Source organism: Rhinolophus hipposideros (genome assembly GCF_964194185.1).
Source record: "Rhinolophus hipposideros genome assembly, chromosome: 15".
Taxonomy (NCBI): Eukaryota; Metazoa; Chordata; class Mammalia; order Chiroptera; family Rhinolophidae; genus Rhinolophus; species Rhinolophus hipposideros.
In genome coordinates this window covers 54,576,371-54,589,338 of record NC_138061.1, presented here as the reverse complement: position 1 = coordinate 54,589,338, position 12,968 = coordinate 54,576,371, and the positions used below count along the sequence as shown (strand labels likewise).

General features: G+C 45.9%; 1 protein-coding gene across 2 annotated transcripts in view; it reads left to right on the top strand.

Annotated features, from left to right (window-relative positions):
• POLR3A (RNA polymerase III subunit A) overlaps positions 1 to 12,968 on the top strand; it is a 45,037-nt gene that overhangs the window by 19,763 nt on the left and 12,306 nt on the right. Inside the window, exons 16-22 of one of the 2 annotated variants that reach the window (XM_081075316.1) lie at positions 2,298 to 2,470; positions 3,816 to 3,927; positions 4,971 to 5,089; positions 6,707 to 6,844; positions 8,593 to 8,763; positions 9,689 to 9,802; positions 10,648 to 10,683. In XM_081075316.1, coding sequence (XP_080931442.1) covers positions 2,298 to 2,470; positions 3,816 to 3,927; positions 4,971 to 5,089; positions 6,707 to 6,844; positions 8,593 to 8,763; positions 9,689 to 9,802; positions 10,648 to 10,683 — 863 coding nt within the window. The remainder of the gene's footprint in view (positions 1 to 2,297; positions 2,471 to 3,815; positions 3,928 to 4,970; positions 5,090 to 6,706; positions 6,845 to 8,592; positions 8,764 to 9,688; positions 9,803 to 10,647; positions 10,684 to 12,968) is intronic. The other variant, XM_081075317.1, reaches the window with a different exon arrangement.

Below are 12,968 nucleotides of genomic sequence, written 5' to 3'. Positions count from 1 at the left end.
ACATACACAGAGAAAAGATTACTTTTTCTAAGCTAAATCATTTATGCTTTTTCTTCCTTTTTTTTAAAATTTTTATTGGGAATATTGGGAAACAGTGTGTTGTTCCAGGACCCATCAGTTCCAAGTCAAGTCCTTGTCCTTCAGTGCAGTTGAGGAGGGCGCAGCTCACTGGCCCATGTGGGAATCGAACCAGCAACCTTGTTAAGAGCATGCGCTCTAACCAACTGAGCCACCCAGCCACCCTCATTTATGCTTTTCTTAATGAAATTAACTCGATACTGACTAGATTGGCTGAAGATTTGAATTTGCTTTTCAGTGCTTGTCTCAAAATCTACAGTAGCTCCCTGTCGCCTACCAGATAGGATTGTATTACATACTGGGCCCTTCGTGGGCTACTTCCAAGGTAGCTGTGCAGTCACTGTAGCCCTCTGGGCCTTCCTTGATTCAGCCTTACCAGGTTATTCAGTATCTCCTTACTATCCTTGCACTGTTCTGTTTCCCTTGTTTGCTCATGTTTTGGGCATGCCATGGGTCAAGAGTTTCTTTGCATGCCCAAAAACATCTTTAGTCTGCTCTTACACTTGATTGAATCTTTGGCTGGGTATAGAATTCTAGACTGAAAATGATTTTTCCTTCAGAATTTTGAAGGTATTGTTCTACTCTATTCTAGCTTTCAGGGTTTCTGTTCATGAGTGTGTTTCCATTCTCATTCCCAAGTTTTTGTGTTTCCATTGTTGTTTTATTTTGAAAGCTTTGAAAATCCTCTCTGTTTTTGGCATTCTGCAAGTCCGCAGTGGTACGTCTTTGGCATGGGTCTTTCATCATTCACTGTGCTGAGCACTCTGTAAACTCTCTTAATCTGCAAGTAAGTGTCCTTAAGTTCTGGAACGTTTCTTGTATTGCCTTTCTGATAATTTTCCCTCCTTTATTTTTTCTGTTCTTTCCTTTTTGGAATTTCTGTTAATTGCCTACTAGAGCTCCTGGATTGATTCTCTCCTTTTATCTTCTTTTCCCTATTGTCCACTTCTTTGTTTCTGGATTCACTTTATCTTTTAACATTTCTATTGATTTTAAACTATTTTTCACTATCATATATTTAATTTCCAAGTACTGTTCTTATTCTCAGGTAATTCTTTTTTTCTTTTGTGTGGTTTTTTTTTTTTTGACGCTTCCTGTCCTTGATCTCCAGATACATCTTCTCTATCACTCCAAGAGAGTATTACTCACTTTTATTTGCTCCCTGAAGTTTCTCTTTCCTTTTTAGTTTCTTTTTTCTGTGCATTTATTGTCTTCTTTTTCTCATGGTGGTCCCTGGCTGCCTCATATTTTATGAGCAAGACACTCAAATACTGATTGGAAGTAAAGCTGATTGGCTGATGGACCTCTCAGTTCCTTGACTGAGCTGGAAGGCAGCTTTTTGATTAAGGAACTACCCACTGTCCCTCTCAGTAACGGTTTTCCCTAGGGAGGCTTGGTTTCTCTGGAGATACCTTCTAATCTCTCCTTCCCATGGGTGGAGACCTGGCTACCAGAATTCTGGGAGCCGCACAGGGAACAGGGCTAAGGGTTTGTCTGCACCTACTGTCCCTCAATGCAGAGTCTCTCTACTTCCATTTCTTGGGTGGTAAACTCATCTCCCAGAAGGGTAAGAGCCTGGGGCCTGTTTCTTTCACAGACTTTATACCAGCTTTTCTTATTTCCAACACGTACATCATCTCCAGCATCTACAGAACCTGGTGATGTAGTTTTTGCGCCTTTCTGTTGGTCCTCATTTCCATAGCCACTTTTAGACATCTGTTTCCCCACCCTACTCAGCCCGTCACCTCTCATCCGCCCACTTTCTACGTCAGTTAGGATCAGGATTATTGATGGTACATAGTTCTATGAAGGTGGAGTTTGCATTTGTTTCTTACTCTCTGTGTTTTGGAATGATTTCTGACGAGAAACTCGGGTTTGGGGGTGTAAGGCATAAAGGTCCCTGTGATGATGTCTTAGAAGCAGACAAGTCAGATGGCTCACTCTCCATCGCTTGCTTTCTCAGCCTGCTCTCCAGTGGTTAATGGTAGTCCCCTTTAAAGTATCGTTAGTGGGATATCACTGTGCTCCCCACTCGGTTGTAAAGCCTCTGAGTGGAGCTAGTGAGTGTTAGTCGTTTTTTTATAACTCCCTAGGGACCAATACAGTAATTTGTATTGTATTGTGACAGATTCTCTGAAGGTATCAACGTGTTTCCACGTAGTGGGTTGACTGACATCCATGCCTCTCTCTCCCTGCTCTACCTGCTAACTATTCTACAGCTAATCGTGGATTTTCAATCGGGATTGGTGACGTCACACCCGGTCAAGGACTGCTAAAGGCCAAGTATGAGTTGCTGAACGCTGGCTACAAAAAATGTGATGAGTACATCGAAGCCCTGAATACGGGCAAGCTGCAGCAGCAGCCTGGCTGCACTGCCGAGGAGACCCTAGAGGTGAGCATGGCTGTCTGGGTCAGGGCAGCCACGTCGTTCTCACAGGCTTGTGCTGCGAGCCGCACAGAGGAGGTGGCAGAGAGCTGTGGGAAGTAAAGGCCGTGGCTTGAGTCTCTTGTCAGCCCTGTGCTGCTTGTTTGTGTGTGTTCTTGTTTGCTTCATGAGGAAAGGGCTCGGATCTGGTTCCGTACCCCTTCCAGCTTTCACATTCTAGGTGGTGAAAACACAACCCGATCTGTTCATTGGGCCACACGGGGCTGCTCTTGTTTCGACATCATGCCTGGGCCCTTTCTGTAACTGGTACTTAGTGCTTCTGCCCTTTCTAGTCCTGGCATCCTTCGACTAGAGGCTGGCACCGCAGCTCTCTGAATGGATGGTCTTTGAGAGAGACTTGGGTACAAAAACGGGAATTTCATGACTAGGAGCCACGTATCAGTCTGCTGCCCCCCTCACATTTGAAACTAGGTTAGCTGAGAACTGTACAGCACATGTCAGCATCCCACCAGCCCCAGAGTGCCCTGCGTTTTTGCTAAAGCAGCCCAGGTCAGCAGTCTGAGCGAACCAGGGTTTTGCCCGGCTCTCTTCTGCCTCCCTGGTAGCCTGGGGCTCAGAGCTTTAACTCAGCTCAGTACGGAAGAGAGGCTGTTGAAGCAGTAAGAAAAATTCTGATGAAGTGAAATTTTTCAAACAGTGGTGTGAGGTATTCACCATTAGCTCAGTCCTAATCTCACTTACACCTTAGACAGGGGAAAGAAACGGATGTTTCTCACCTAGAGGCCTCAGCCGCGCTTGTTTTTAATGGAAACATGACTCCTAAGTGATTCAGCATCCGCAGTTGTGAGCTGAGGTATGACAATCTGTGGATGAGCTCATGGACTAGAATATTCTTGTGAGAGTCACCTCATCACACGCTTAACTTGTGGAAATTCAGATGTGTGCTCAGCAAGGAAAAAGTAGACAAATCTTATAAATAGTACCAGTATTATCTTGCGCTTTATGCATTTATTTAGGCACGAGTGTTTATATACAACAATATAGATGCTGATCCATCATTGTATGGGTTCCTCTACACAAAGCCCTGTGCTCTCTACTTGATTGCCATTTAAAGGCTTTTTCAGGGTTTTGTCACCCATCATTTCCACCTTACACGCTGAGTTTGGAGCCTTATAGAAGACGTGGATCTGTATATAGGGCATCCTGGTCTCCTAAGGCTCGGAAACCTCTGTCATTTGGAAATCTGACATCTTGCATAAATGTTTTCAAATCTTGAATGTTAGACGGCACATTTGTCATCAGCAGAGCCAGCGAGGACGACCCCACCACATGTCTCCCTTTCTCCCACCAGGCTTTGATCCTCAAGGAGCTGTCTGTGATCCGCGATCACGCAGGCAGCGCCTGCCTCCGGGAGCTGGACAAGAGCAACAGCCCCCTCACCATGGCCCTGTGTGGCTCCAAAGGTGAGTGTGCTCCTCTCCGGCCTCTGCCGTCGTCTTGTTCTCCATCAAGCTGGCTGGTTTGCTTCCGGAAAATGTAAGAAGTGTAATTACTCACAGGTCTTTATTTGTACGGGCATCTTTTTAAATCATACGCAGTTGACCCGAACGACAGGTTTCAATTGCGTGGGTTCACTCACACGCCAATCTTTTAAAAATCAACTGTGTTTTCAGTCCGCGGTGGGGAGTCCACATATGCAGAGGCCTGACTTAAGTTATACATGAATTTTTGACTACAGGCAGCCATGGTCCCTCACCCCCCGCATTGTTCAAGGGTCAACCGTAGATAGAAAAAGAATTATTTGCATTTTGGGGGGTTTTCACTCTTCTAGAGGAAATTGGTCATGTGTGTAGATTTCTGAGTTTTAGGATGTTTTGAGCCACTTTAAAACAACTTGAAGAAAAAAAACCTAGAGGGATTTTTAAAATAACATATTTAGTGATGAGGCAAAATGCTTTATTTTCATAGTTACCCAGGACCTTAAAGCTTAAGTTTTCCTGATACTGTGCTCAAATCCAAAACCCCCATGCGTCTTCTATTTCTGTAAATTTTTTACAAATAAAGTCCAACCTCTTGAACTTTTTTTTCACCCCAATATTCTCCTACTCCCTGCTCCTGGTACATGCCCCACACCTTTCACATTCCTGTGTCTTTGCTTCCTACTCCTGCGCCTACTTTGGAACCCCTCCCCTCCCTTTCATGTCCAAGTCTTGATGTCCTGCTACAGTCCAGCCTCGTGCTGCCTTCTGCTAAGACCCCCTGGAGGTCTCGCCTCCATCCCCAACGTGCACGGCTGCTCCAGCACCTCCAGCCCTCGCCCTGCCTTCCCTGTGTTACCGACAGCTCTGCCCTGCGTTCTTCCCGTTCTGCCTCACAGTCCCTACGCTATGAACTCGTTCAGGATAAGGGGCTGTGCTAGATTGCCTTCCCGTTTGATCCCACAGATCTGCTCGCACATCCATTAGTTTTATTTCGGTAAATGAATATCATTCCTGACCTTCCGCAGGTTCCTTCATTAACATATCACAGATGATTGCTTGCGTGGGACAGCAAGCCATCAGTGGCTCCCGAGTGCCAGATGGTTTTGAAAACAGGTCCTTGCCTCACTTTGAAAAACACTCAAAGGTAAGCAGTAGTGGGTCTGGCAGAACTTTGAAGGACGGCCGTCAGTGCAGAAGAGAGTAACTGAAGCTCTGTGGCTACCAACCGAGCGACTTCTGGAGGCGGTGTAAAATGGCAGGCGCTCAGGGTTTTTATTCCGTCTTCAGCCCCCCGTGAGTCCTATGGGAGAAGCCTTGTTCAACCCAGATCTATAGAACTTGGACCCTGCCCTCTTGTATGTTTTCTCTGAAAGGAGGAGGATACCACGTTCCCATCCAACTTAGCTCAAGTAATGGAGACGTATAGTTACTTTATATATACCAGATAGTCATAGTATGAACACACTGAGGAGACCAGCAAACCCTAGGGTCTGTTCTCTGGAATTCTCCAGCTTTTGAATGACTTCTGAGTGCCACTAGCCCTTGTGGTTTGGGCGCTAGTGTAAGCAGAGAGAGGGAGACAAACCCGTGCTGGGGTGGTTCTGGAATTCCGGGGCAGACAACTATTAAATCTGTAGTTAAGGAACTTGGAGTAGATTTGTCATTCAGCAAATTCTGGGTTTGGAGTCAGCTGTTATTCCCATTAAAGCACAGGTGCCCAGCTGCTCCTGCCCCATAAAACTGCAGGATTTCTGTCTGGCCCCTCCTGGGGAGACAGGACTGCTGCACTGATTGTGTATGGCTAGGCTCTGCATCAGGCAGCCCCAGAACAATTCAGGTCATCTGCCCAAGACCGGAATTGATTGGAGGTCAGGCAGATAAATGGCCACTGGGATGGCACCTGCCTGTACTTGTCCGGCTCAGAGTTCTAAGGCAGCCTGACCAACCAAGAGGAGAGGCCAGGGGCGTCCCGACTTCCCAGGCCCTGAACCAGTGCTAGGTTTGGGAGAGCTGTGCTTGCCTATGAGTATACCAGCTGGCCCTGAAACCAAAGAGAGAAGCTGGAGGTCGGCCTGTACATCTGGGCTGTGCTCAGGAACATAGAGCTATCCAGAGCAAAGGCCATTTACCCATTTCACATGCTGCTTTGTTAGATGTATGTGTTTCTTTTATAGTGTTTTTGAAATACATTTTACATACCATGATCACCCATTTAAAGTGTGTAGTTCAGTGACTTAGTATATTGACAGAGTTGTGTGATCATCACCATGATCTAATTTTAGAACCTTTCCATTGTCCCAAAATGAAACCGCATAAACATTAGAAGCACACGGTTATGTTTTGTAGGTGGGCAGGCCTGGCCCGGAGGAAGGATGTCTTAAGGGGGTCGTTCCCTAGGGAACGGGTAGGGCAGACTGCTCAGTCAGCAGGTGCCCTGTGAGGTCCTTGACTGCTTGCCTGCTCTATGGATAACAGCCCAGGCTTTGGTTTCCCTCTCCTGAGCCACTTGCCTGCCACTGGCACCAGTGCCAGACCCAGATGGAACCTCACCCTCCTTGTCTCTGGTAAGGATAGGTTGTGCCAAATTAGTTCTCATCTAAGAAAGGGCATATAAAGCCTGCCACTTCATGAGAGTGCACTGGCCAGGTATTTATAGCCTAAAGGTGGGGCATTTTCTGATTTGAATGGGTTTTGGAATTACGGACCTTGAACTTTTTCTTTTGTTTCATTTTTCTTTTTTTTTTTTTCAATCTCTCTTTAGCTCCCAGCTGCCAAAGGCTTTGTGGCTAATAGCTTTTATTCCGGTTTAACACCAACGGAGTTCTTCTTCCACACAATGGCTGGCCGGGAAGGTCTCGTGGACACAGCCGTAAAGACAGCTGAAACAGGATACATGCAGGTAACCTGAAGCAGCGTAGGCCGTTAGCAACAGAGTGGGGCAGGGCTCTGGTTTTTGACTGCTGAGTATTTACATATTTTGAGCAATAATTTATCTGGTCCTGATACTTAAAAGGAAAAATGAAGAGACATTTTTCCTAGAAATAAACAATACAAAAGTGTAAAGTTAATGTTCTAAATCCTGTGTACCTCAAATGATTAAGCCCAGACAAGAACCATACAAACCATGCCCCTCAGAGGAGAACATGGGCTGGAGATGCATGCTGGGACGCACCATTGAACCTCACCGAGCCTGTTTCCTAATACATGAAAAGGGGGGGATGACAAGACATCTCCTAATTATTGAGAGGACTCTGCTTCTCACTGTGCAACTATTTATGTAACTTGTTTTTGGTATCATTCTAATTGGCTCCAAGAACCTATTCCAGTGCCCGCAAAACGGCTCTTTCACCACTGTACAGTTCTAGGATAGGAGGTTCAAGTGGATAGGGCTAAACTAGAGGGTGTCCTGTTCCTGTCCTAGGGACCCATAAGGCAGAGGAGTGAAAACTCATTCTGTAGAACTGCAAGCAAAGCATTTTCTTTGCAGTCCAATTTTCACTTCTACTCTGTGTACTCCATAGCCTGTTTTTTCGGGGTTTTTTTATTTCAATGTTTTTATCTACTTCCAACACCAGATAAAATTAACGCTCCCCAAGTTGCTGGGCCATGAACTTGCTGTGGCTCTGTGTCCCCTCTCTGCCCACTGTGGATCCTAGTTTGAGAAGCATGGCCCTTTGCAAGCTGGGAAATCAGAATTGATCCAGAGATATGAATGAGTGAGCCAGAGCAAACAAGGTTGATGAGGGTGCAAATGGACTCGAGTCGGTAGACACCTATTTCCATAACCTCTTCTGTACCTTATGTGTCATTACTGATACCGCCCTTTTAATCACCTTTTGACGGGAAATTGCCCTTCAGTTTTGGAGTGTGCTGCTTTTGTCAAAAACCCAGCAGACTAAAATGCTTTTACCACTCTTGCCAGAATGTCTTCTGACTTTATATTTTGTCTGTACCTTTTTGGAGTAGAGAGTGTGACTTTCCCAAACAGTGTGTTAACCTAGAACAAATTAGTTGTAGCATAAGGGATTTTTGTTTTGAAGCTGCCTGGAGGAAGACTTCTTTCTCTTTAAGTCACTGAGCCACCATCACGTTGCTGGCTAGAGTGTGTGCTGCTGGTGGAAGGTTTTTCCCTAAGCAGGTTTGAGAAATGGCTGCTGCCTGCTGCTTCACACACAATGCTGTCCCTGTTCTCTCTTTCCCCTGTGTCCCAGAAGAGGGTCTGCACCTGATCCTCTGTAATTCATTTTGAAGTCCACAGGGGTCCTAGATTAAGTTGTGTTTAGAAATGCAAAACTATTGCATTATTTTATACCTCAGGGAAAAGAAGAGGGAAGGCAAAGCAGGCTAGGAAAACAGTGTTTGCATAGTCCTTTGGGGGTGATGGGGTTTAAGTTGCATGTATTCTAAAACACACTGAAGTGTTGGAGGTGGGAGCATATTCTAAATCCCACTGGACAGGCTAGTGAGGCACTCTTGGGCTTGTTCTTGGCGTCAGGGGAATCTTTTTAAGGGATTTCTAATAGAATGTTTTTGTGTGATTAAAGTGGCAGTAACCTTGAAACTTACAGTTGCAAATCTCACCCTCTGCACACGTAGCTGGTCTCCTCAAAGCAGCTGAGCTGTGTTTCCCTCTTTCTCTCCCTGTAGAGAAGGCTTGTAAAGTCCCTTGAAGATCTTTGCTCACAGTATGATCTGACAGTGCGAAGCTCTACGGGTGACATTATCCAATTCATTTACGGGGGCGATGGCCTAGATCCCGCAGCTATGGAAGGAAAAGATGAGCCCTTGGAGTTTAAAAGGGTTCTGGACAACATCAAAGTAAGATTTAGTATTCTATCTGGGGTCAGAGAGTTTTCCAGAACGTTTTTAGAATGGAAGTAGCTTTTGGAATATCATACACAGTTCATGCTCAGTCATATGTACCCAACCACTGGGTTAGTGTTTTTCTTTTTGTGTTGCTCTGCACAATTTTCCCAAATCTTAAAGGAAAAATACTCTCTCAATTTCCAAGTCTAGTGTTGGTAGTGATCGAATACCAATAGAAGAGGGCTTTGGTTTCTGTGTCTGGTGACGTGTAATAGGAGAGAGGCCAGTGTTGTAAGGCACGGGTATTGAGAAGCAGCCACGTTTCACATACTTTAACTGGGGGTACAATTTAGAACAATCGATTGGAAGGTAGTTTGATAATACTGATGTGAATTTAAATGTGGCTGCCTTTTGAGCCAACAGTTCTCCTTACTGGAGTCTGCCCCACGGAAATGATCCAAATGTGCCGGAAGTGTTTTTCCAGTATTGTTTGTAGTGGAGGCAAACCATCAGTGAAGGATCGCTCAGATACGTCGTGGTCTGCCTGTACGTTAGGATGATACGCAGCCATTACAGCTGGGGAAATCCCGTGAGCTTGGGGGTGCAGGAGTATTTTCACTCTTGAAATGTTTGGGGGTTTTTAAAACAGCAGTTTGTATTTGCAATGCCAGTCTGGGGTGGGATAAAGGTCGGGTAGTAACGGAACAATACCCACTGAATAGCCCAGAAGCCTTTGTATAAGATGGAGCGTCAGTTTCCCCCATTTTCACCTTCATATTAAAGGCAGTCTCAAATTTGATTTGAAGGGAAAAAACATCACAGGTTGCTGAAAGCTCACTCCTCATAAGGTCGTTTGTGTCTTACAAGCCCTTTCAATTAATGCTTCTCCCCTTCCCCATGCCCTCCTACATCATGCGATTTCCTTTTAATACTCGAGGCAGTCTTCCCGTGTCAGAGCGAGCCAGCCCTCAGCAAAAATGAGCTGATCCTGACCTCTGAGTCGATCATGAAGAAGAGCGAGTTCCTCGGCTGCCAGGACAGCTTTCTGCAGGTACGCTCCACAGTGCTGGTGGTCCCGGCGTGGCTGTCCCCCAAAAAGTGTTGGCCAGGTGCCGGCCGGTGAATTTGTACCAGCCAACTGAAATGAATGTGTGTCATATTGCTCTTAGTTTCTGTCTTTCATACAAGTGTTTCCCTATTAGAAGAAAACTGCTTTAGCTAGAGAACTGATTCTGAAAGCCTGTCCCTGTAAGCACTCTGCAGTCATCTTGTGGACCAGCTCTTTCTTCAGTCATTCTGAATTGCAGTAATTTGTATCAGTACTGGTATTGTTTTAATACCATCTATTTTAAATCACTCTTTTACCATAGTGTGGATCAGAAATCCATGGGGTCAGCCTTCCTTTTTCTTCCAGGGAGCTGTTACCTTGATATCCTCTTGAGGTTTTTTCAGTTTGTTTGTTTTTGTTGTATTTATCTCACTGACCCACTCAAACAGCTCCTTTCTGTGGTTATAATCGTGGTTATGATCAAAAGCAAAGGGATACAGAAATCAGTAAATGGTTTCCTTTGTGTACTGATTGGTAATTCAGATGCAGCACAAAATCAGGACTGTGTCCCTTTCAGTATCTCAAAAATAAACAGCACAAAGTGAAACTTGAAGATCGCTTTTAATTAAGGGAGCTCTTTCATATGGTGAGGCATGAAAGGTGAAAAAGAGATGCTTCCAGACTTTAATATGTTTAAAATCAAGAGTGTGACTAGGTTGAGTGCCTTTGATTTTTTTTTTCCCCCACAGATTTTCCTTTTTTTTCTTTTAAACTAACAGATTAGAATTGTAATTTTGTTTTTCCGCATAACTATATTTACTTACTTATGTCTCTGTTCATCCTTGAAGACCCTAACTGAGACAGGCTATGAGAAATACAACGAGGTAACGTACTTCGCATGCTGTGAGTGCCGAGCGTAGCGGTGCAGACGCGAGCAGCACTCCAGCTGTCTGCCAGCCCTGGGGACAGCAGGTTTCCGTCCCAGTGCTGGCAGACCCAGCTTCCTCGGTCATCACTTTGGCCTAGTTCCTTTCTTGCCTTTGACAAGCTTTCACGGGTGACCCACTGACCGGCAGTGTTTATTTATTCGGCGAGCACTGGTCCATCCATCGCTGTGTCACACGCCTTGCAGAACCCAGGAACACAAAGATGCCTAAACGTGTCCTTGCCCTTCAGTGGCTCACAATCTGATGGACTCAGATTTGCCAAGAGGATCCAAAATCCTCTAGCCAGACATTCCCCTAAGCCCCTGAAATGTTCTCTGGCCGTAGCCTGCGCCAGAGCAGAGGCAGCTCCTGGGTGGCGCTGAGCCCTGGCCCAGCCAGAGGCCGATGCCTGTGCTCACAGACGCACTGTGGAGTGAGTGTGAGAATTTAACTGCTGGTTAATCGTGTGATTAATTGCCTGCCAATTGCTATGTTCATGTGAGTTCCCTGTAGTATGCATGGGTTGATTCAGCTGAATCCTTAGTACTAGCTTATTTCAGTTTTCATTTCTGCAAAATGAGCTCCCCCCCTCCCAACCTCCAGAATATCTAACTTTTGTGTAAGGAAAGTGATTCCTTTCAGCAAAGGCACTGGAAGTGGGCCCCTGTGGGTGGCAGCTGAAAGATCTCATTTCCAGTGCTTAAGCTGGGGAATGGTTTTAGCTGTGTGCTCTCTACCTCTCTGTGTGCAAAGTTCCTCACAGATGAAAATCCCCTGGGTCTGCTCAGCCTTACGCTCGTTCCGGTTTCCCTGCGCCGACAGGTAGGGCAGCCTTTAACACCTGGCGATCGAATGGCAGCAACTGAGCCAAGAGGGCTTTCAGGACACAGCGACAGCCTGACAAGTAGGCTGGGGGAGGAAATTACCAATGTGAAAGAGGCTCTTTACACTGCATGATATAGAAGAAAAATTAAGTGCCAGCCAGTATCAATGCCTTTGAGGATTCCCACTGTTAGGCAGAGTCTCACCGGGATAGGTTGCTCCACTGCCCTCTCCAGCTCTGGTTTCCCCTTCTGGTTTGCAGTAACTGACTGTCTCTGAAAATGCAGTCTCAAACTCATAATTAATAAGTAAGCCTGGAGATTTTCTTTTAAAAGAGTCTCCTGAGAATTTTCAAGTTCTTGCAAACTAATAAAAGTCCTTTCTGTATAGAACGATGGCTGAGTGGCACAGTAACCCTCTGTGTATCGTCACGCTTTCTCACTGAGCAGGCCATCTGGCCACCAAGGGCAGTCAGGAGAAAGCCATGTTCATGAACAAGGGATAGCCAGGGTGTGATGGATCCTCCTCCTCCGCCAGGTAGCCCCTTGGTCACGTGGGCTCCTAAGAGACAGACTGAAATTCCTAGTTGGCAGAGACGGCATTGCAAAAAGCCCTGCCCTGAGAGCAGACTTTGGAGACAGCTCTGACTTCGAGGAGAGGCCTGTCGCTTTGGCCAAGCCCCTGACCTCGCTCAGACCCGGTGCCTTATGCTCTGGAGTGATGGAACTGGTGAGATCTCATAGGGAGGTCTCACCACCAGGTAGCAGCTGACTGGGAGCAGCCTTGAGATGAGCCATGCATGGTGTGTTTCACTTTCACAAAAGGTAGTAACTGGAAATTGCTAGGTAGTCTATGGGAGGCTAAAGAAATGTACTTTTGCAGGGTTAGGATAGAGCTGGGTTAGTTAGGTGTTAAGCACTCTATAGGTGCCTTATAGGGTTTATGTTTGCAAAAGTGGACTTGTGATTCAGTCTGCTTTTCAAAACATTTATTTTAGCCTCCAGGTATTTTCAGCTATGCGATACTAACTGAGTAGACGTGGGGCAGGGCATGCTGGTTTTCTCCCTGAGGAACCCGCGGCCAACCTTAGGATGGAGAAATAAGACCTCATGAGGCTTTGCAGTCACCACAAGATTCAGTCATCCATGTGTGTGGATCTGTCCCCAGCCAGCCACACAGAGCTTCTGGATGCCTGCAGTTAGCCAGAGTACCATTCATGCTCACTGTCACTACGATTTATCCAAAGTCACCGCAGGAAATTATATTTCCCGGAGGGCTGCTGAGAAGGAAGTATAATCTGTCCACTCTCCTCATATTCTCAAAAATGGCCCTGGATCAAAAACAGCCACTTGCTGTCCCCAGGACTGCATTACAGTGACCTCCGAAGGATGCGGCTACTGCGTGATGTGTGCCGTCAGCTT